This window comes from Aethalodelphis obliquidens, unplaced genomic scaffold, assembly GCF_003676395.1.
Source record: "Aethalodelphis obliquidens isolate GAN/ISIS:26980383/991018 unplaced genomic scaffold, ASM367639v1 scaffold52, whole genome shotgun sequence".
NCBI lineage: Eukaryota > Metazoa > Chordata > Mammalia > Artiodactyla > Delphinidae > Aethalodelphis > Aethalodelphis obliquidens.
In genome coordinates, this window is record NW_020837996.1 from 4910514 (window position 1) to 4934713 (window position 24200).

The window sequence follows — 24200 nt, forward strand, 5'->3', positions numbered from 1 at the left end:
GGAGGGGGAGGGGGCAAGGTTTTTTCTCCTCTATCAAGCAGAGAAGCTTGTCTTCCCCCCTCTGGTCCCCTGCCCACAACCCACTCACCCTTGCGGGCACCTGGGGAGTGTCTCTTCGCAGCAGAGCTATCTGGGGATAGGCTGCCCGAGTGAAAAATAGGGCAGACAAGGAAGAGAGGCTTGACAGGAAGTCCAAATAAGCAGTTCCTCCCACCCACCTTCGAACTTCTGACGCACCTCAGCCCAAACGGCAGAGAAAGAGAGACACAGAGAGAGGATGAAAAAATTATATATATATTTTTGAAACGAATGAAGTTGTCAGGTCTGAGGAAGTGGAAAATATTGCTCTTCGTTGTCTCACATGCAGCAGCTGGTTCATGCTTTCCTCCTGCATATCCCAGGCTGCGTGTGTGTGGGGTTGGGGACCGTGTCCAGACTGGAGTGGCTCTCAGGACACAGAGTGCAGTGAGGTCTGGAGAAGGGTTGCCCGGGGCTTGCCTAAGCCCCGCCCCCTGTCCCTCCCCCCCTCCCCCAGCCTCCAGAAGTGATGGTGAGGACGACCCCTGCACATCTGGGATGGCTGTGTGGCAGACCAGTCCTTCCTGACACACGCACTCCCAGGCAGGGTCCCCAAATTCTGTCTTAGTGTATGGCTGCCAGGTGCATGGAGCTGTCCCCGCTCAGCCCAACGGTCAGGGCCCCTTCCTGGCTCTCCTGGCTGGACCCTCCTGTGTCGGTGGAGCCCTTGGTCACCCAGAAGGATTCCACACAGATGGTGCTTCTACTGCCAGCCTCTGAGAGTGGAGGGGAAAATAGTTCCCTTCCTGCGAAGGTGACAGCTGCAGCTCTGGTCCCCACTATAGACAAACCCACAGAGGCCCTACGGGAAGTTCCAGTAGAGATTCTTCTCGGCCTCAGGTGATATAAATTTGGTGGAGGTGAGACTGGAGTGAACCCACATGAGGACATTCTCTCCATGGTTTGCGGTGTCCCTAGATGCCACCTTCTCTGAGCCACATGCCACCACCTTTGTCTCTCTCCCCCAGACAACACCCTCTGTCCAAATCACATCCAAATAAGCACATCCTCCCTTCCACCTTCTAGCTTTGTAGGTACCTCTCCTAAGAAGGTCAACACATTCTCTCCTCCAAAGTATTGCCATTCTCTCCTGGTCTCTAAGTGACAACTCCTTCCCATTCCCCCAGAGGCTGCCACCCACAAGACTCTTCTAATAAATTGCATATTTTTCTCACCTCTACGATTAGCTGTGAAGAAGAGCAGTTATCTCCTCATCTAATTCTTTTGCGGGTTAGCAGGGAAAAGAGAGAGCTTCAAGTCTGGACGGTATAGGGTGTGGCAGGGGGGATATTGGGGGATCCTCCCCCCAGCTCTGGGGTGCAGTGTGCTGTTCCCATATCCATTCTTTGTCTCTAAGATCTAAAAGTCTGACCTGTTACTCCCTGCAAGATTTGCTCTCATATCCACAGGCTCTGTGGGAAGCACATTTAAGATTCTCTACGCCATGAGCCCCTGTCCCCGCGTACTGATACGACATTGTTCTTACTGTGCACAGACTGCCCCCTTCCTAACCTGCAGAGATTACAAAGCCTGAGAAGACCTCCACTAAACCTTCTAATTTGCTTCTTCATGAGTTCTTGGTTTCCCCACCTGCCTGGGGGAGACAGAGATGGGAGAGGGTATCTGCCCCCGAGGCCATGGCTCTGCATCACTGTGCCTTACCTGCTCCCCACTCTCCGCTCTGCTTCGTGCTTGAAGCCAAGACCGATGCTCTTTGGAGGATCGTTGTGAGTTGGCCCCAGCCTTCCTCGCCATGGCATACCCTCTGCTGTGGGCCGTTCCCCGAGGCTGCTCTCATGACCGCCCATTTTACAGGTGTGGAGACTGAGGCTGGACCAAGTGAGCCAGCCTGTCGAGGGTCACTCTGGTGTCCTGAGCCTCTCTTGGGGGTCAATTAGCCCTGCCCCTGGAATTTCTGGAACCCTCTAGCTGGAGACTGGAGACGTGAAACTCGTGAGTGTTGGGAAATTACCGAGGACTGGGGAAACGTAAAGGTTCCAAGCTGAAGCGAGCCCCTTCCCCTTGTGCCACCTGGTCTCCCGGCTCAGCTGCCCTTTCTGGGGAAGGGGCCCACGACCCTGTGGGGAGGGTGCACGCATCAAAGTCCTGCCCTGCGGAAAGTGCTGCATCCTCTTCTTAACTGCTCCTAGTTGCCAGACTCACCTGCTCTTTGTGGAAGACAGACTGATAGAGAGGAAATTACACAGGCTGGAGACAGAGCTGGTTTTGAACCCCTGCTCCGCCTTGTGCAATTTACATAACATCTCAGAGCCCCGAGGTGGCAGAGAGGTGAAGGACAGGGGCTCTAGACTCAGAGTTCCAGACAAGACCTGGCCGCACGACCTAATTGCTGGGTGCAAGGGGGGCAAGGAGCTTCACCTCTCTGAGCCTCAGTTTTCTCTTCTGAAAAGTAGGAGAGATAATAGTGCCAACAATGAGATGCCAATTAGTGGAGAGTCCTTAGCCCACCCCTTGGCACACGTGAAGGATCCCACACATTGATTCGTGATGATTCTTAGAGCCATCATCACTGTCATCCAGGTTTCTTAACTGCTGTGTCTCTCTTCCAAATGGGCTCTACAGATTGTCTATCTTGGCCACATTTATTGGATGATTCTTCCAAAAGAGCCTCATGTTTAGCTATACCTTAATTCCAACTTTTGCTTTTCTATAGATTTGCATTCTTTTTTTTATAGCAGTTTTTATTATGTATGAAATTTGGAGTGCGTTTTATTAATTAATTTATTATTTTTGCTGTGTTAATTTATTATTTTTGCTGTGTTGGGTCTTCGTTTCTGTGCGAGGGCTTTCTCTAATTGTGGTGAGCAGGGACCACCCTTCATCGCGGTGCGCGGACCTCTCACTATCGTGGCCTCTCTTGTCACGGAGCACAGGCTCCAGACGCGCAGGCTCAGTAGTTGTGGCTCACGGGCCTAGTTGCTCCGCGGCATGTGGGATCCTCCCAGACCAGGGCTCGAACCCGTGTCCCCTGCATCGGCAGGCAGATTCTCAACCACTGCGCCACCAGGGAAGCCCCTAGATTTGCATTCTTGTGAGTGTGGGTGAACATCATTGAAAGAAATTGCTTCTCCTTCTAAGGATGATCTTGAATGTTCCTTTCCACAGGTGTGGTGTGGTTTTTTGCTCATGAAGTAGAACCTAACACACACACACACACACACACCATATATCACACACAGGTTCAGAATGCCCTCCCTTGGCTACATCTTCCAAGGTCCTGCTTAAATCCCAGCTAATTCCATGATATTTTCTTTGATTGCCCTACTTGGAGGCGAATCCTCTCTCTTCCTGTCTTTTCAAATGGTTTTTTATCATTTGCTTCTCTTCTGGGAATTTGAAAAGTGAAGTGACCTCTCCCACCAGCGGCGGAGTTTTGAACAGCAGGCCGTGCTTTCTAGAGCACAGTCCGTCGCTGAGAGCTCTTAGGTACCAGCCCTGTGAGGAGTGCTCGGCCTAGGCTGCCTCAGCCGATGCCCCTGGCACCCTCTGAGGTGAGGATGACATCAGCTCAGGTTCATGAACCACTTCCATAAAGGCGCTTGGCCTGGGACAACGTGCAGATCTCATTTACACAACGACCTTGCGAGGCTGGTACATTACAGTGAGGGTCCTTAGATTGTGCGTAAGATGGAAACTGCACGGCCAGAGCTATCCTTGAAGAAGCTTCAGGAAGGCATCACCTCAGGGGCCAACCTAACATCACTCGGTAAGTGCAACAGAGCTCTGTTCTTTCTTTAAGCGTCGGGACAGACGGTCATCTGTGTGTGCCTGTGCCTGCAGCACTAAATGAGTGGTGAACTTGTGTTTGGAGGCTGTGAAGTTGTACAAATAGGTTTGCTTTTGACACTGGACTCACCCCCAGTCAAGGAGATGCTCAGATATAGGAAGCGCACAGGGTCTAAGAAACCAACTGAGAGAACCCAGATTCCCATCTCCTGTCTCCAGGGATATGCTCTTTAGATAGAATATGTGGAGGCATAAATAGTAAGTAGCATATACGGTGGGAACGATAGTGACTAGAATATATGGCAGCATCGACAGCAATCGGTATTTTTTTCTTTTAACTTTTTCCCCTTAAGTTTGTCTAGTTAAATGCATCTAAGTTTTATGTACATATGAAGCAATCCTTCTGTTCCTGTATTTCAGATATGAAACTGAGTTTCCTAGAGTTTCAGCCCTTGCCTGAGGTTGCCCAGCATGGAAAGAGTCATAGCAGAAATTAAGCCCGGCCCTGCCCAGTGGATCCCCTTTCTCAGTCCTGGGTGCCCAGCTCACTGGCTCACAGAGTTTGTAATAACTATAAGCAAGCAGCGAAAGAAGCTCAAGTTTATCCATTTGAGAGAAACTGAGGGGTGGTTGGAAAGCATTAAAAGGTCACGCTCCTTCCCCTTCACTGATGTGGGAGATTGTCTATATTTTAGGTCAACCGTCAAATTAGATTTTAATCTGCAAAGACCCAGCCAAGAAGGAATGTGGTTTAGACATATGGTTGCCAGGGATTTTAATGGAAACATACTTGGACTCCCACTGGAGTCTAAGTTCTCTTCATCGCCCCTCCCACTGGGCGGGGGTAGATGGGGCCAGTGGGGAATTACCAGCCTGTAGCTCTCTCTGCCTCTCAAGCCCCCAGAGCTGGGCTTCCTTGTTTACTTATTTAGAGCCCAGTAGAGGAAGTGGTAAAGGAAACTTGCTGAGTCGTTTTCTGAGAAGAGACCATATATGTTCTCAGAGGAAGCCGTTGCTTTCTGGGATCTGGCTATAGCAGAAAGGACATCGGCTCCAGCAGAGCTTTTCCAGAGGGTACCTGGGAGTTGGAAGAGCCAAAGACGCCTCCACACTCTGGATTTGGGGTTCTCTGTCCATGGGTGCAACACCCATGCTCAGTTTGTGAGCTTCGTCCCGGGAGAGCAACCATGGCACTCAGGAATGTGCCCTTTCGCTCTGAGGTCCTGGCCTGGGACCCTGACACCCTTGCAGACTATTTCAAGAAGGTGAGCCTTGATGTTTTGGGGGTGGTAGGGCTGGGCAGAGGCTTGAAGATGGAGTCTGGGCAGAACATGAGAGGCGTGAAAGATAGCAGTGGAACTTCCAACTCCATGCAACCTCGCCAGTTGAGTGAGCACCACTGAGTACCCCGGCAATGCATTTTGGGGAGATGGGAGGCCCTCAGAGGGACAAATATCTACTGTGTGCCAGGGCTCGAGTTTGTGCTCTTCAGGCACAGTCCCATCTAACCCTCTCCAAGACTGCTGTCCTCCCAGCTCAGCTGCAACATAAGCTCAAGGAGGCTAACTGGTCCAAAGCCCCAGGGACTGCATGTGACAGAGGTGGGATTCTAGTCACACCTGTCTGGTTCCAAAGGCCTTGCTCTGAGACTCAGAACTGCTGTAACAACTAGTGAGATCAAGGCTACTTGTTAGAAAGGGGAGATATGGAGTCCTGGGGTAGGAGAGAAGAAAGGAAAGGTTGGAGGCTGTGATGAATGATGCTGGAGATGGCGTCAGGGCAAGTCATTGCTCATGACCTTGAAAGAGGGCTGTTGAAACCTTTACCTGGACAGAGTGTCACTGGAGCTTTATGAGGGTCTTATGAGGCAGGCTAGGAAACTGACATGAGCCTCAGACTATAGCTGGGGAAACTAAGGCCCCTGAAGAGGAGAAGGTTGGCCAGGAAGGGTCAGGGGCCAAGCTGTGGCAGAGCTGAGTGTTGCTGTCCTGGCTCCCAGCCTTGAAGGTGCTCAAGGATCCCTGTGTTTGGTCATCTGCTGGTGGGACCACAGGTCACATGTCTGCTTGGGCAGATCCCAAGTCACGTGACTCAGGGACCCTCTATCCCTGTCCGAGGGATACGATGTCTCGTGAGGGACAATTGAGATTCTAACACTCCCACCTCTGGAGGCTGGCATCAGATTCAGTTGTTACTTCAGATTATCACAAGCATAAGATTTTAGGTCAAGTCCTTAGAGGTTATCTAAGTCAACTTCTTGTTGTTCCTGGGATGGAGTAGGCTCCCAGGGACACATCGTCTAATTTGGGGTCCATATGGTACCAAGGTATTTCCTGTCACAACTGTTCTTCCCTAAGAAAAATGTGAAAATGTTGAATTGGGTATGGCACGATAGAGGCACAGTCCACAGATCTTGTTACTTTCTGCTTTTTGTGCATCTCCTTTCTGTTATTTTTCCCTTATGAAAAGGTCATCATAAACTTAGCTTTCAGTACGGTGGGTGCAAAGATCACTGAGGTAACTGACTTTTGAAAGAGTTTTCTAAATACTTTTCTTAAATGTAGACCAAATAAATTAGGGCCACAAGTGAAATTTGCTAAGATGCTATAAAGCGGCATATTACCTCAATAAAGAAAGGAGAAAAGAATTGAGAATTAACAAGGCATACCTGAGGATGGGCTGAGAGGCACAGATAGGCCCCATCTCCAATGTGGGAAGGACAATTACACAGATAGTACAGCAGCTGCAGAATCCAAAGGTAAAGTTCCCCTTAGTAGAGAGAGCTGGACTATAGGTCAGGGATGATTCAGGAGGACGGCTCTCTGCCTGAGTTGGAGGAAGGGAGAATGTTCTTCTTGGAGAGTCCAGACTCCAGGTCAAGTCCACAGAATCTGGACAGCTTTCCCCTCCCAGCATGAAGGGACTGAAGGCAGGAACGAGGAGACTGAGGGGCACCTGTGATCCAGGAACCCACAGACCCAGGTAGACATCTGTCAAACGTGAACATCTCAATTCCCCCAGAGGGAAAACGCAGAGGACTGACCGCGGAGTCATTTGGGGACGGATCTTGGCCAGCAAAAGTCCTGTTAGCAGGTGTAATTTCTAATGAAGCACTGGGGCCAGGTCCTCCTTGGAGACACTTCCCCGGCCAGCTCTGGAGTCAGACACACCTCGGTTTGAATCCTGGCTCTGCCACCTGCTAGCTTGGTGACCCTCCTTTTTTTTACTTCACCTCTGTGCCTCGGCTTCCTCGTCAGTAAACCAGAGATAGTAACAGTGACTAACCTCATGGGATTGTTGGGAGAAATAAAGGAAATATGTGTGTGAGGCCTCCAGCAGAGACAGGGGACCAATTCATGTTCAGTCTTCCCTTTCTCCTGCTCTATTCGCTGGACCCTATCTGGGGACTCCATGCAGAGCAGTGGGCCTTTGTGTCTTACTGTCTCAAATACGTGCAGCTCATCCTCTGTCTGGAACGTAAGACCCTGAGGACTGAAGTCATGTTTTCTATTTCTTTAACTCCTCCAATTCTTTTTGACTTGGCAGGAAGGCATCCCTGGGCCATGCAGTGGAGAAGACTCTGGCTCAGAGCCATAAATTCTAATCCTAGCTGTGCCCCCAACTCACTGTGTGACCTTAGGCCAGTCCCTTCCCCTCTCTGGGCCTCAGTGGTCCCATCTGCAACACCAGGTACCTGCTCTAGACCAGCACCAACCAAAGCTGGGCACTCCTAAGAATCGTCTAAGCGTATGCTAAAACAACAGAGTCTCACCCTCCAGCCTAGGCGTTACTGGCTCAGAATCAAACTCCCAGGCAGGCCCCAGTCTGCAGGACTGTCTGTCTATCTAGAGTCCAAGTCAGCACTCTGCAAAATCAGAGATTCAGCTGATGATGAGGACAGTTAAAATGATGAATTAAAGGCAGTCGAAAATTCCAAGAACCATGTCACCGCACGGCTTATGCATAAAAGGGGTGTTTGGGGCCCTGCAGAGACTGCTTGCTTTCTATATGACTGCTAAATCGCTTTTTCCGAGCTTTCTAATATTCCTCCTACCCTGTCAGGCCACGAGGTTACAACAATTGCTCTCACTCTTTAGATTTTTTGGCCATAAGAAAAGGTCATGATTTGAAGTTTGCCCCAAAAGAAGGCTGCCACAGACCGTGAGACCCATACTTGAGAGGAGAAGCTAGAATTCTCAAGGACAAATATTTTACCTTAAATACTCTATCTAGAAACATCAAATTTAGAGATATTTCAAATAGAAATGCTTATGTTGTTGAGGGTGAGGTGAAACAGACACCTGCTTCAATTGTCCACTGATGTGACTCTAGGAAAGCAACCAGGCCCTAAAACTGATCATTCCTGTTGATTCTATAATTCTATTTTGAGAATCTAACTTCAACTACATAACATAGAAGAAAAAGCTGTATGTTAAAGAATATCCCTGATGTTTTTTGATCTGGTATGTTAAGCTGCACTTAAATCTGTTCACTTACTGTATGTAAGTTTTACTGTTATTAACTAAAAGGAGAACATTCCTGGCTCTGCAGCCTGGTTGTCACCTCTATCACCTGCCTACCCATGGAACCTTATACGAGTTACTTGACTCTTTGTGCCTTTGACTCTCCATTTGAAAAACATAAGGCTTAAATGACTTAAAATTGGTTTAAATACTTAGAACAGTGCCTGCCATATAGCAAGTGCTAGAAGTTTCTATTATCATTATTGGAACAGCAGTTTGGGAAACAACTTAAATGTTCAGCAATAGGGAGCAAACTCAAATAATGTTCAAAATCAGTTTGTAATAACATGAAGCAGTGCCTATATGTTTCAGGAGGAAAAGTCAAGATAACCAGATTGAATACGAATGATAACCTCGATTATGTTTAGAAAGATGCTTAGGAAAAACCACTGAAGGAAAGACATCGCCGTTTTCACCGAGGTTGTCTTTGGGTAGCGAGATGAGAGATGCTATTTATTTTCTTCTTTCAGCTCTTTTCTGCTTGCTAGAGGAGCGTATGGCCATCCCTTTGAAGCTCTGAAGGCGCTCTTTCTGTACCCCAACCCTTAGGGGTTGGCCCCAAGGCCTTAGACAGGCAATTTCTCCATTTCAGGGAGTCCCAAGGGGTTAGTTAGTGAAAGCAGGGCTGAGGTAGGGATGGGGCCCCTCTGTTAGACAGGGGAGGGTAGTGGGGGACCTGGCTAGCCACAAGTACCACAAATTGCTAAGCTTCTAGGGCAGGCAAGGGATGGGAACCAATGGCACGAACTGCCCGCACTGACAGCACCTCCCCTCCTCTTTTTCAGCTGAACTACAGGGACTGTGAAAAGGCTGTGAAGAAATATCACATCGACGGGCTGCGGTTTTTGGTGAGCGCTGGCTAGTCTGACCCATTGAGAGCAAAGCTGTCCTGTACTTTAATCAATGGCTGCAGGGCCAACTGGGCTACCCTGTCCCTGGGGATGCCCAGGGGCAATGCCTGTCTTCAGGATCGCCACACAGCCCGTGGCCTTCTTCAGTTTTGTATGAACGTCTCTCTCATCACCTCTCAGGATCCTTCCTATTTAGGATACCTCCCAGATTTTTCACCCATACCAAGGTACATTCTAAAGTCAAGGTATAAGGAGGAATCCAATTATAGTTAACACACACACGCCTCTTGAAAATCTATTCAAATACCACTCATACTTTGAGAAGGCCAAGGGGGAAAATGATCGTATGGGAGAATAGAAGATTCTCTTTCTCTATTTCTCACTCTGGGGTACATACTCACTGACTAGAATAAAGGATAGAATCACCCTCCTTATTTCAATATGTCCCTCTTTCTCTACTAAATTCACATAGTTGGTTTTGTGCCAATTAAACACACATGGGGTATGGCTTTCTCCACTCCATTATATTGCAAAAAGCTTCAAGCGTAAGACTAAGATGCAGCTGTTATTGAGGACTAAGCCATTACATAGAAAGGGCTGCAGCTCTAATTGGTGGAGTTAGAGGCACTGGGTAGTGGCTGGGGCGGTGGTCTGAGCATTTCCCCTAAAATGACACCTTTGCCAATGGGTAAGAGAGACCCTGGCTGCACCAATCTATCCCTTCTGGTCATGTTCCTTCATCATTTAAAAAAGAAGTAGGAAAAAGACTTCAAAGGTCTCATGGGGTAGATGTTCCCAAATTGGATTTGGAGTCGGGGGGCAAGTTAAGCTGTGTTTCCTTGTAAGACCTAGTCAGCAGCAGTGAGGGAACTGAACCATGAGACTTCAGGGTTGGAAGGGGCCAGAGAGGGGGCATGTTCTAGTTTTCCACCCAGCACACCCATCCATTTCCTGTATTGCATCTCTGCCACCAAGAGCTTCTTGAATTCCTTCAGTGATAGTGAGCTCACTACCACCCATAGTCATATGTTCCTTTCTGGTCAGTTCTTAAGTCTCATGCCAAGACCAAACCTGTGCCCCTTTTGGTCTGAGTTTCGTTTTCATGTGCCACGTAAGACATGTTTATTCACTGTCCCACCTAAACCATTCAGTCATTCACTGGACAAGCATGTTCCTGAACTCCTTTTACATACCAGACCATGCCGTGTGCTGGGAATATAGAGATGATTAAGGTGTGTTTTCTGCCTTCCGGAAGCTTGTTTTATAGCTGGAAGTTATCTTCAGGAAGGCTCCAACCACCTCAGGTGCCACTGAAGAAACATGTACAGAGGTGTGATGTGACTTATTCTAAGTCACACACCTAGTAATTGGACTAAAGCACACATTTAATTTAATCTAACCATGCATAAGTTTTTAACAATGCTATTTCTTTATACTGAGCTTTGGGCCAATAGAGTTCTGGTAGTTTTATTGTCTTCTTTTTGCTAATTACTGCTCAATCTGAGTATTTCCTTCTGATGCCTTTAGCACTGAGAACAGAGACTTCTCAGGGCTGAGTCGAAAGAGAGTAAGACATCTTTCTTGAAGATGGTCCCAGTTGTGGTCCTGATGCCCTGGGTCACCTTGAATAAGCACTTGCCCTCTTGAGCTTCTCCTTGCTCCCTCCTCTGTTAACAGAGCACATTGGACTGGGTGGTAGCGGGTGACAGTCCCTCCCAGCTCTGGGAGTCCCCCCAATGCTCCCCTTGTGAGCTTTAGACCTGTTAGGACAGGAGCTTTGCCTCCTCTGCCCCAATATCTGGGACCTATCAGGCCCTCAGAGAATACGCTGCATGCTCTAATCACTGTGCAAACAGGAAGAAGTGGAAAGAGGGGCTCGAGGAGCCAGGAGAGCGGGCAGCAGAACCCAGACCTGATCCGGCAGCTTCTGCTGAGACCACTCTCCGCCCCAGGTGCTCTGGGTACAACTTGGGCTCTGATCTGAGCTGTAATATCTCATCTATATGAGATGTTAGACTTCAGGTTGTATCTCACCCTTTCCAGCTTTATAATATCCAGGACCATTCTGCTATTCGAAGCAGAAGTGGAAGACCCCAGTCTGTATCCCTCTATCCCTCCCTTCCTCTTTCTTTCTTTGATTCCCTCCTTCCCTCCCTCCCCTCCTCCCTCCCTCCCCCCCTTCCTTCCGTCCTTCGTTCCTTCCTCCTTTCTTCAGTGTAGGATCTAGCAGGCCCTTTGAATCTGTTTTGCTGCCATTTCGTTTTCCATTGAGAAGTCTGGTGAGGGAATAGGGGTGCTGCACTTCCAGAAGCTTGAAGAAGAGGAGGCCATGTGCTTGGAAGCTGTGTCAGTTAGAAAGGTGTGCGGCTGCATGAAACAGAAACTGAACCACAGTGGCTTAACCAAATAGGGGCCTATCTTTCTCAAGTGATAAGAAATATAGAGTTACGCACTCGAGGCTGGTGAGCCGCTAAAGGAAGTCATCAAGAACTCAGGCCCCACCCAGCCAATGGAAACCGTTGGTGGCTTCTGTCCTAATGGTTACAAGATGGCTACTCCATCTCCAGGCATCACATCTGCATTCCAGGCAGGAGGAAGGGGGGAAGGGCAAAGAATAAAAAATGCAGAAGTGCATGGGGAATGCATTCCCCCTTATTTCCAGGGAGACTTTCCCAAAAGCTTTATCCAGTTAGACTTCAGGTTATATCTCACTGGCTGCAACGGAGTCCCGTGACCTTGACCATATGCAAGGGAGTCTAGGGTGTTAAATATTTTGAATGGGCACATTTACTGCCCTGAACAAAATCCGGGTCCCATCAGTAAGGGAGAAAGAGAGTGGATATTGGGTAGGCAAGCAGCAGCCCCTGCCACATTGCCTCTCCAGGTGGGGTCCAATTCTCAGCTTTCCTTTCTCCCGTGTCTCTCTTGAGGACACACTCAGCGTATAAGTGTACTGCGAAGCCACAAGTCTAACTCCAAGTCATTGTACAAGTAACCCAGAGTTTCCAGACTTTGCTAAAGGCCTTTCTCTTTCCTAATATCCTCTGCCTCTATGTCTCCAGCCGTGCTCACATGCTCACCTTCTCCTTCACATGCTTCCTGAAATCCCCTCAGCTTATGTCCTTGACTCAGCAGAACAGAAACTGCCCAGTTCTCAGCATTCATCCCTCTGGCAACTCCCAGGAAGCCCTCCACTCATCATGCCACACTCTGAACAAGAGTCTTGGTATCCTCCCTGAGGAGGTGACTCTGGAGGGAAGGGATGCCATAGCTCAGTGATGCAAAAATAAATAAAAGAAGTTAAGAATTTTGACCAAAAACCTGATTGTCTCAGAACTCTTGTCAAACTCCCTCCCCAGCCCTGCTGCAGGGTCAGACACTGCCCCTAAGAAGTGGAGCAGATGAGGCCATAAGCGTATTGCTAAGATGCCCCAGCCCCTGTGCTTAAAAGGAAGCTTGCCCAGCTCATCTCAGAAGGCAGCCAACAACCTGCCAGGCAGCTCCCAGCCCAGAGCGGAAGTAGAAGCAAAGACACTAACATCCAAGAGCCAGCCAGACCCCAGCTTCTCCCTCCACCGGGACAGAAATTACTCACCTAACCTCCATTTATCACTCACAAAAGGTATGTCAGGCACTGAGCCAAGCACAGGACATACGTCATCTCATTCAATCCTCACAACCCCTGAAACGGGGCTATTAATATTGTTACGCTTCCCATTATACAGATAAGGAAACTGAGGCTTAGAGAGACTAAGCGTCTGTCTCAAGTCAGACAGCTGCTAAGTGAAGGAACCAAGATTCCAAACCAGCCTGTCTGACTCCAGAGCTCCCACTCTAACCACTGGGATTCTGACCTCAATTAGAACGTTAAGGAGGCCCCTTCCTTGCCTCGGCATTGGTTCTATGGAGAGCGTGCCCACCCTCTTTTCTTCCTCCTCCCTTTCAGGTGCCTTCTTCTCTCACCACCTGCCCCCAGCACAGGTCAATGGGACCCTCAAAGGGCTTGGACATGATAAAAGTGAAGCTTGCAGGAAGAAAATAGACATTGGATGCCATAGAGCAGGGTCCCAGTGCCACCTCCATCACCTACAACCTGGAATCCCCTTACATCCCCGGGCCACAGCTTTCTCACTAAAATGGGAACGATGCCGGTAGTTTCTACATCACAGAGTTGATGTGAGGATTAATCAAGATGCTGTAAGGAGAGGCCCAAAGTCAGTTCTTCACAAATACGCGTTTCTTTCTCCTTTCTCCTCTTGGTTCCTTCTGGCCAGCCTCTTTATTGCATCCTTACATCTAGAGAATTCTACTAATAACCCTGGTGAAAGAGGCAGTTGGGGTGTGATGATGTTATAAGGGCACAGATGCCTTCTCCAGGCTGGCTTCTCATAGCTGCTCCATACGGCTGCTGAGAGGGGCCCTGGAGTCTAAGAAAGATGTCATGACACGGCCAAGTTCAGCCCACAAAACAAGTCCTGTGCGGTCCCACAGATTTGGCTCTCATAGTGTTTGCTGTTTGCTTCAGTTAAAATTATTTGTCAATATTTAGAACTCAGGACATTTCATATAAGATCCAGGTTTCGGGATTCCCTTTGAAAAAGATCTGGCAACACTAGGCCCACAGGCTTTTATGCACCATCTAGAAGCTGCCCGCTTTGGATGGGTGAGTGGGGTGTACTCTGCAGTTTGCTGCAGTCCCCACTGTTCCCTATTGTTTCATACCATACTCTACTCACCAGGCCCAGAACCCTTTCCTGTGGGTTGTAACCTACTGCTGTCTTCATTTCAGAACCTGGCAGAGAATGACATCCAGAAATTCCCTAAGCTCCGGGTGCCGTAAGTACACCCCCTCATTCCTTGGGTAGAATGGGGAGTAGTCCAGGGGGAGCTGAGTCAGTTATCTATCACTGTTGGTTTGAAATAAGAAAGTGAGGAGGAAGGGTGAAGGCAAGGACAGGGTTTAGTGAAGAGAAGTTACAAGATGACTTGAGAAAAAGAAATAACAGATCTAGCCCAGCTGGTGTATTGGCTGCTCTTGCCAAAGATAAGCCTGACTCTGGACCACGTTTTCATTTCCTCTCTTCCCAGTGGGGTGGGTTGGCCTTTGAAAATAGTACTAGAATCAAAGATCTGAGATTTCCTCATGGTGTCATCACCAACTCAGTCATTGCTTTAGTTTTCTGGACCTCAGTAAAATGAGAGAGTTGGATCCGATGAAGGATGGCAATGAACTTCCTTTTGTCTGTCAGTACTGACTGTTTGGAATGGCTGTCCCAGGCATCGTGCTGAGAAGAATTCTGAGGAAAGGGGGGCCATTTCTTGGGTGTGACATGGGCGCTGAAACGGGAAGTTGCAGTGTGCCTATTGTACCATGGGTTTTCTGTCCCTCAAGTAGGAGCCCTACACGCAAATGCTTATAGGAGCCAGACAGCTAATAGAAATGGGTGAAATGGGTCAGGTTGAAAAGTACAAAGCCCTATCATTTTCCACCTTTGAATAAAGCATGGATATGGAGAACTATTTCTCCACTGTAAGAAAAATAATAGCACGATTATGATGATAAAAGGGGTAATCAGCACAAAGCCTCATTGTTGGTGAACAACAGGGAGTGGTGGAGACTGTGGCAAATTGGAATCATAGTCTCCATCCAAAGGGAGCCGCAGCTACTCAACTCCAGTCAATGTGGACCCAGTGATGCCCAGTCTTCGAACTTAACAAAAGTAGCAAGAAATATCCGTTTTATGCAATGTATCTCAATTTTTAAATGTTGCTCAAATATCTTCAAATGTTGTGAATGCCAAAGTGAACACATCTCTGGATTACATTTAGTCTGGGGGCCACCAGTTTGAGATCTGTACTCTAGACATCCTCTGAGGTCCTTTCTCTCGCTCTAAAAGTCTCAGAGCTCACAATGATAAAAGGGAAGTAGGTCAATGAAGTAGGAGGTTGAAAAGTCCCATGTGTAGGTAGACTGCTCAAATAAGGAAAATATGACTCTCCGGTTTCCCTCATCGGGAAGGGTGAAGAAAAAGAAAGGGAAAAAAAAGGGAAAAAAAAAGAAAGGAATAAGGATTTGCCTTTGGTGCCGCCTATCTCCAGGGGCAACTATTGTTGAAGAGCCCTCGTTCTTCTTTAGAGTTTTTTCTAGACACAAATGGCTATTTAAATCTAAATTAAATTAAAAATTCAGTTCCTCAGAGGCACTAGCCACATTTCAAGGGCTCCAAAGCCAGATAGAGTGGAGACTACTCTATTGGAGAGTACAGATATAGCACATTTCTATAACTACAGAAATGTGATGCTCTAGAAAAAGACCATAGCTCCATGTAAAGGAGAGACCTCAACATACAGGAGTGAGAAATAGTGGCTGGTGGGCCAGAGTCAGCCTGCAGACACGTTAAGTTTGGTCCACACAGAGTTTTAAAATCAAGATACGGCATTAGGGAAGACTTTGGGGAAGAAGGGAACTTAACTTGGATCTTGAAATGCATTAGGAGTGATCCGATGAAAAATGGTTAAAGGACATTCTAGAAACGGGGACTGTATTGCGAAGGCATGGCACCAGCGCCTTTGCTGGAACTGCAAGTAGGTCAGAGCAGCTGTGGCGTATACACGGGGAAGTAAAAAGTAAAGAGGCCACGGTGACGGGTCACAATTCTGAAGGATGCTTTGAGCCGTTCTAAGGAGTCTGAGAGCGTTGGTGAGGTGAGTTCACCAGGGAGAACACTAGGTCAAGCCTGCATCTTGACTCTTCTGGGGGCATGTAAAGATGATGCAGAGGAGGGCTCAGGTGGAGGCATGGAACCCAGTTAGGAGATGACAGCCATGATCCCACTATGAGATGGGAGCTTCTCCTAGGCTGTGGCTATGAAGATGCTGGAAGGAGGGGATTTCATCAGAGCAGTAGAAGAAAAGAGACGAGGCAGGCACTTTTAACTGGGAAGATGCTTTTTAACCTTAAGGCTGAGCTCAGCTGACATCTGTATGTTTGAGAGTCAGGAGAAGGAGGTGGCGTGAGAAGCAACTGCTAGTTAATGCAGAAGAACGATTCTAAACACTCACATGGGTGAGGTAGAGGTGTGGGATATTTCTTCAGTTATTTGAAAATTTAAACAACTTGGCCTGCAGTAAAATCTCACTCTGAGGTCCTTGAATGTGTGCCCCAGACAAGCTATGGGGCCTGCCCATGGAACACGAAGGGTGAACGTGGGGAGTGATGGGGGAGGCATCTGGGGAAGGTCTGGGCTGCCCTGATTAGGTGAATCTGATAGTGACCGTCCCTGGCATAAATGTATAATAAATACCAATTCCATCTCTACTTCTGTGAGCTCTGTGCCCGGGATGAGTCCTAGACCACCCTCAGTTTCCAAGTCTATAAAATGAAGGAATGGGTTACATGAACTGCATGGGCTCATTCTTTTAAAGGATATTATTTAAGATCTGAACAGGCAGACAGGAGATCTTAGTGAGTAAAATGCAGGCTCTGAGGTCAGACAACTTGAGACTAAATTCTTCCATTCACTAGCTGTGAGTCTGTGGACAAGTTATCTGAGTTCCCTGAGCCTCAGCTTCCTCATCTGTAAAATGGGGACAATAATAGAACCTATCTCAAAGGGCCAGTGGGAACGTTAGAGGAAATAATGGGGAAATAATAAAATGTACTGAAGATGTGTTAGCTATTCTAACCATTTTATGCAAAATCCCAATGAGCACAATTTCAGATGTTTACTAACTATTTTATCCTGCTAACTGGGGAGGATGAAAGAATAGAAAGGCATGGGCTTTGGAACAAGGGAGATCCGGGTTCTAAGGTGGGCTCTGCCTCCTACCAGCTGTGGGACTCAGGCAAGCTGCTTCAACGCACTGAGCCTCAGTTTCCTCATCGATAGATGAGAAAGAAGGAACTCTCAGGGAACGGTGTATATGAAGGAGACAGCCCACATATAAGCTGCCTGGCGCTGTCCTTGATGAGTAGAGGTAGTCAGTACTTATTTGTTCCATTCCCTCGTACACAGGTTCGTTTGCCCTGGATCATTGCCCTAAAGGGTTATAGAAAAGAAATTGTGTTTAGGTACAGCAGACCAAAACAAGATGACACTCCTCTGCATGCCTCAATTTCCTTCCCTGATGCTTAAAAAGTCAGTACTAAATAGATTTTGTAAGCAGGCAGGTTCTGGCCAGGAAGCATTCTCTGTCTGAAGATATAGTCGCTCTCTCAGGACATAGTTTTTCCCACAGACATCAAGGAAAATGTAACGGAGGAGGGTTTTAAAATAAAACAATGTTAACCTCCTTTTAGAGGACCTAGCCTAACACCAATGGTATAGCTGAGCGTGCTCTGGTTAAATCGATAGAACACGTGATAAAATCTGTTGATGACCATTTGGAGCTTTTGTTTTTTAATGCTATAAGTTTTATATTTAAAATAATATAGTGTAACTTAAAAAATAAGGAGAGGGCAGCAATGTGGTGGTGGCAGCACATAGGCATTGGATGATTCTGTTTATAACATTAATGCACACTGTACCCATTTACCGATAGTGAAGTTAGGCTGGGAAAAGCTAAGATCCAATCAGAGAGGTAATGCAGGCATGCCTGTTCATGTGTCTGTCTTCTGATAAGGCTGTCGCTCTCCTAACCTCAGAGACAGTCTCCTGTCTCATCTACTCAGTGCCTACCTAAGGTAGAAAGACAGCAGATGATGGGGGAGGAAGGAAGGAGGAGGGCCCCAGGGCTGAACATGACATTCTTGTGCCCATGAAAGAACGTGCCCAGCCCCCAGCAGGATGGAGACAGTGACAAGGTCCCTCTCTCACACGCGCCTCCCCGCTCCCATTCACTGGCTAATCCCCGTCCAGCTGCCCAGTCCTCCCCGCATGAAAAGTGCGTCCTCTCCACCGACTGCCCCTCCTCTTCCCCGGTGCGAACCCAGGACACTTGACTTCTGGCTCAGCTCCGTGTAAAAACCATCATGGGACCTTTGACAAACACTTCCCCAGCGCCTTGCTTTCCTTGTTGGTAAAAGTGGGGATAATTCTTCTTGGCTACTACCCAGACGACTGTGAAGTACAATTAAAATAAAACTTGTAAAACTGTCAGGCGGAGGACATGCCTGAGAAGTGGGGAGACCCTGCTGTGCCCTTAAATTCTTGTTTCCCCCTCACGTGCCTGGTTCTACACGGAGGCCTGAGTCCTGAGACCCATGTCCTGGCGTCTCCCTGGCTTCTCAGGTGACAGGACAGAACTTTGGAAGGTTTGGTTCTTGGTTCAAGGAGGCTGACTTTTTTTTTTATTTTAACATCTTTATTGGAGTATAATGCTTTACAATGGTGTGTTAGCTTCCGCTTTATAATAAAGTGAATCAGCTATACATATACATATATCCCCATATCCCCTCCCTCTTGCGTCTCCCTCCCTCCCACCCTCCCTATCCCACCCCTCCAGGTGGTCACAAAGCACCGAGCTGATCTCCCTGTGCTATGTGGCTGCTTCCCACTAGCTATCTATTTTACGTTTGGTAGTGTATATATGTCCATGCCACTCTCTCACTTTGGCTGACTTTTAAAGGAGGAGTTTTGTTCCTTTAAAGAAGGGTGACGTGCAGAGCGAGCGCAAGTTTAGGACAGAGAATGTGGGCTGGGAGGCGGGCCAGGGGTCACAGAGGTGGTGTCAGAGGACAGAGAGGCTTTGAGGAGTCGGAGAGGGCAGCGTGGAGCAAACGCAGACTTCTGCCCAATTCTGGGCGTGGGAGAGACTAGCGTGCCTCTGAACAGAGTCAGGGGAGCAACTCCCCGCCTCCCCGCCCCGAGCTCCCGGCCTCGTGGGAGACAGGGGAAGCTCATCTAAAGCTCAGGCTATGCAAGTTTTGGTAAGAAATACATTTAAGTTGAGTGCTGGTACATGTGACAACACAGGCAACAAGAATAGAGTGTTCACGAAATAATACCGACTCTTACTGTGTGCTGTGGGCTCTGATAGCTTCTATCTGCTCTGTTTCCTTCCTCTCTCCCTCCTTCCTCTCTGACTTCCTTTCTGCCTGCCTGTCTTTCTTTCATAGCTTCCTTCTTACTTCTGTGTGATCAGCAAAGTTGACTTCAAGACGCACTTCAAGACCCTCTACCCACAGCTGCTGAAGTATAGGGACTGTTGAAAGGGAGCCCCAGGTCTCCTGGGAGAATCCTACAGGGACCACGTCAAGACAGACCCAGATCCCGTATTCTGCTCCCGCTGCCCTACCTCGTTCGCCCTCCTCTTCCTCCATCTCCTTTTCCTTGTCCTCTTCCTCCATTTTTTTGTTTTTAAAAAACAATTCCAGGGGCTTCCCTGGTGGCGCAGTGGTTGAGAGTCCGCCTGCCGATGCAGGGGACACGGGTTCGTGCCCCGGTCCGGGAAGATCCCACATGCCGCGGAGCGGCTGGGCCCGTGAGCCATGGCCGCTGAGCCTGCGCGTCCGGAGCCTGTGCTCCGCAACGAGAGAGGCCACAACAGTCAGAGGCCCGTGTACCACAAAACAAAACAAAACAAAACAAAAAAAACAAAGAAAAAAACAATTCCAAGAATACCAGAATGACAGGAGTGATTTCACAACCTTTGCAGACGGTAGGAATCACCCATGTTACCAGGGTGCTTGTGTTACTGCCACACCCCCCCGCACCCCGAGGCATCTCTCCTGGAGGCTCCGATGGGTTATGTCACCAGTGGGCTCAGTGTCTGTAACATGTAATCTCTATGGTCAGGCCGATCACGGATTCTCTAAGTAGGGCCAACCCTCTTGTTTTGCTGATGAAGAGGAATCCAGGCCAAGGGGTGGGGGGCGGGCAAATGCCTTGCCTGAGGTCACACTGCCCTTGGGCAGGGTGCTGCAGTCAGACTCAACAAGGACCCACGGTCCCACCCTCCGTACCTTCTAACATCACCAGAAGAGGCCTTCAACTGAGAAGTCAAAGACCGGCCCCCATCACACAGCAAGCTAAGGGATGCAACAGGGCTGCAACCCAGGTCATGGCAGGATTCTGTCTCCTGCCATGGCCTGACTTCCTGTGGAAAATTTCGCTCCACTTCTGGGGCTACAACAGATGAAGCAGAGAGAACTGTGTCTACCAGCTGCCCAGCCCCCTCTGCCTTTCCCCCTGGTGCTGAGTATGGCTTGGGGTTTGTGGGGAAGAGGGGGAATGAGTCACCTCTGACCACTCACTGTCACTCGGTCCTCTGGGGAGGTGGGAGTCGGGGACAACCTTGAAGGTTTGCACACAGAGGTGGCAACAACCTGCTGCTCTGTCCACCAGCACCGCTACCCTCTGCACTCACCCCCAGCAGTGGTCCCAGCTGGCTGGGAAGGTTGCCCCGAGGCCCCCCAAAGCAGGAGGCCCTGGGCGCCCATGTTTGCTGCAGGCTGGGCTGCCAGCCCCTCTCTGGCTCTGCTTGCTCTCAGCTCTGTGCTGCTCCTCTGTGTGTTCTGTGGTTTGACATTTCCTTCCTTCACCAGTTAGGAGCCCAGCAGCTTCCAGCCTGGCTGCTGAAGATACCAGTAAGCAGAGGAGCTGCAGAGAGCAGGAGGTCTTTTCAGGATCAAAGCAGCTGTGCAAGCCCTTCAGGGTCTCCCCCTGCCCCCCCCCCCCCCCCCTCCCCCCCCCCCCCCCCCCCCGCCGCTACATTCTGCAGGGATGTGCTGCCCAGCATCCCCCAGTTCAGGTCTTGCTGAAAAGTCACCTCCTCCCAGAGGCTTGCTCATTTTCGATTGCAACCGCACCCCACCTAGGCACTCCTTCCCCCCTCACCCAGCTCGCACCTCTGCTGCATGTGTGTACACACAGCTCTCATCTAGAATTTCACTTCCTTAAATGTTCGTTGTTTATTGTCTGTCTCTCTCCGCTAGCAAGTAAGCTCCTGGAGGGCAGGGATCTCTGTTCTGTTCACTGAGGCACCCTGAGCCCCAGCAGAGCTCCTGGCACTTAGAAGCCCTTGAGTGCGCGCTGTTGAATGAAGGTGTGACTGAATGGGGATGAGTGCTGCGGCCATCACAGACGCACCTGGCCAGGGTGTGGGACACCGCACGTCAGAGGAGGGAGGAGAGGGACTCCCACCAGCTTCTCAAAACCATCGCTTAAAGGAAACGGAAGAACCAGGAATAAGCGTTCTGGAGGTGTGATCAGGAGGCCACTGGGAAGCCCCATCCCCAAGCATCTCCCAGTGAAGTGTGAAATCCCAACAAGGACATTATGATGGAGGATTAAACGCTGCCCTCCCTCCTTCTCTGTCCTCTAAAGTTCCCAGTGGATTTATTAACAATTCATTTATCCTGTCACTCTAATGAGTTGGAGGGTTCCGAGCAGCAGGTCCCGGGGAGCAAGGAGAAGTGGGGGGACTGGGGGCCTGGGGGATGATGGGGGAAGCAAGAAGTGGTAGATGCCAAGACTACTTCTGCTAACTGAGCAATTTTGTCTTAGGCCAAGCTTGTTACCTTGAGGTGGTCACTTCAGCAGAAGCAGTGTAGACCCCGGGCCATTTCCAGAAGGGCTGCAGGCTCGTTCACTCCCAGGGGGCTTCTGGCATCAGGGGCACGGACAGGGGATGTGGTGTGTTGAAAGTGTGCTGCTCTGGAAACCAGGGAGCCTGGCTTCCGGGGCTGGTGCGTGTGGTGGGGAGAGGGTGGCCTTCATCACTAACCCGCAGTGCAGGCCGGTCCCTTCCCCCGTCTGGGTCTCTGTGGTGCCGTCTGTAACATGATGTTGGACTAGATCACCTCTGAGGCTCCTCCAGCTGCCCCAGATCTCTAGGGGACATGAGCCTGTTTACTGATGAGGGCGCCCTTGGTCACAGCAATGGTGCGAAGGGAGGCTGGAGCTGACTGCTAGGGTGTGCCAGAGGTGCCGTCCCACTCACAAAGGCCCTTCCTGTCCTGGGGTTTGGGGATTTGCTAGTTTACAACATCCAAGGAAGAAGAGGGTCCTGGCCAAGGGTGGCCTCCGGGCGTGGGTGATTCAGGGAGCCTCCCACTCTGCAGGCTGGGCCTAGCTCGGGAACACTTCACCAAGTGTTTATAAGAATCCATGTCAGGGCTTCCCTGGTGGCGCAGCGGTTGAGGGTCCGCCTGCCGATGCAGGGGACACGGGTTCGTGTCGCGGTCCGGGAGGATCCCGCATGCCGCGGAGCGGCTGGGCTCGTGAGCCGTGGCCGCTGAGCCTGCGCGTCCGGAGCCTGTGCTCCGCAATAGGAGAGGCCACAACGGTGAGAGGCCCGCGAACCGCAAAAAAAAAAAAAAAAAAAAAAAAAAAAAGAATCCATGTCATGAATATTTTTTTTTCCAAAATCTTCAGTTAGTTAAAAACTGACTGAGTTTCATGAGATTCCAATTCTCTCACATCCCTGGATATTTCCTGAATGTTTATAGTAATTTGGTTCATATTAAACTTTTGCCATTCTAAGATTGCTAAAGAAAGATGGAAAGATGTTATTTCTTAGTTCTTGCTTGGGTTTAAGAGAGCTTTTTTTAAAAATAACTTTAAATCATTTCACAGAACTTCAATCCCTTTTGAAGGAAAAGAAATTGTTGTTGACAGAGCTTGAGAAATTAGGATTAAGCTGCCAGTAACCTTGCTGTCAGGCAGTGGAGCAAGCAATAAAATAATGACACGTGAGCCTTATCGCGGACAAGGTCAGTCCCAGACCTCCCCACCAGAATCCGTTAAAAGAGCATTTCATTTATTGATTTATTTGTTTGCTTGTATAAAAGTAAAAATGGGTCTCTTTCATTCTAAATGTGACTTAGAAATTACATAATTTTGGTCTGTTGACACTGCCCTTGACTTAATTAGTTAAGAAGAGCTATAAAAAAAAAAAAAAAAAAAAAAAAAAAAAGATGTCAACCAAAAAGAGTCAGGGAGCAGAGAATGGAAGGAGATTTCAGGCCCAAGAAGCGCATGGGAGCTCTTGTCAAGAGTTATGCAGCAAGCAGCTGATTCCTCCCGGTCTCGGAGATGGTTTGAAGATTCTTAGAGGTTAGATATCACTACAGGGATGCCAAACCCAGAGTCAGGGGACCTCAGCCCCGGGGAATACTAACGCAATAAAATACGCAGCGGTCATGTCCAGATCATAAGGCTGCAGGATTTCAGAGGAAGAGGAGCCAGGCGTGAGCTGACCAGTCTCCACAGAGGGGCTCTGAGCTAGACGGAGGCCCCAGCAGAGAGCTTCCTGAGCAGGGACTGGTAGGGGGATGGAGGTGACAAGCTCTTCAGGAAGCGAGGAGCAGAGGCCCCACGGGGAGGGGCCTGGCTGGAGGCCAAAGGAACAGAGGCTGGCCAATACTGGCCCAGGTTCCTGAGGTCACACAGATCAGGGAACTTCAGGGCTCCGTGGGAGGAAGTTTGGGCCAGTGGGGAGATGATTGTTTTGTCACCTCCCCTGTCCCTTTATCTTGTAGGATTCTCAGTAAGTTGAGTCAAGAAATCAACAAGAATGAAGAGAGAAGGAGCATTTTCACACGCAAGTGAGTGGGGCAGCTGAGGGCCTGGTGTCACTTTAATGAAATGCAAGGAATTTTCAAACCCAAGTCTAACTTTAAATGGGAGTCACGGGACTGGTTTGGCCCCCATTTTCTGATCCGCAGTGATCCTTCAGTCCAGGGGTTCCCCCCCCTCTCTGCCCTGCATCCTGCCCTGTGTCTGGGACATCAGGGGAACTTCCCCTAGAGAGTCAGACAGTCACAAGCTCCCAGTTGTGCCACCAGCATGGCTTTGGTGGTTTCCAGAATTTTTGGGTAGTCTGGCCCTGGTTTCAGAGCAACAGGGACCGCGGTCCTGGGTGGTGAGACATACCCTCCCCCGGGGGCTCCCCTTGCAGGGCTGGACTGAGGAAAGAGGGAGATCTCCCTAAGTCAGTAGGGCCATTAATGCAATGCTCTTTTTCTTTACAGACCCCAAGTCCAGCGGTTTCCTGAGGAAACAGGTAAAGGTCTCAGGGGTGAGAGCAATGGCTTTAGGAGGTGACAGGTGCTTTGGTT

At 49.2% G+C, this 24200-nt stretch overlaps 1 protein-coding gene across 4 annotated transcripts in view; it reads left to right on the top strand.

Moving 5' to 3' along the window:
• The first annotated feature begins 4840 nt into the window (after positions 1-4840).
• LCP2 (lymphocyte cytosolic protein 2) overlaps positions 4841-24200 on the top strand; it is a 44888-nt gene continuing 25528 nt past the window's right edge. For 2 of the 4 annotated variants that reach the window (XM_027084328.1, XM_027084329.1), the window contains exons 1-5: positions 4841-5090; positions 9134-9196; positions 13989-14035; positions 23622-23687; positions 24114-24145. In XM_027084328.1, the coding sequence (XP_026940129.1) occupies positions 5013-5090; positions 9134-9196; positions 13989-14035; positions 23622-23687; positions 24114-24145 (286 nt within the window). In that variant the 5' untranslated portion in view covers positions 4841-5012. The remainder of the gene's footprint in view (positions 5091-9133; positions 9197-13988; positions 14036-23621; positions 23688-24113; positions 24146-24200) is intronic. The other 2 variants (XM_027084330.1, XM_027084331.1) reach the window with 1 other exon arrangement.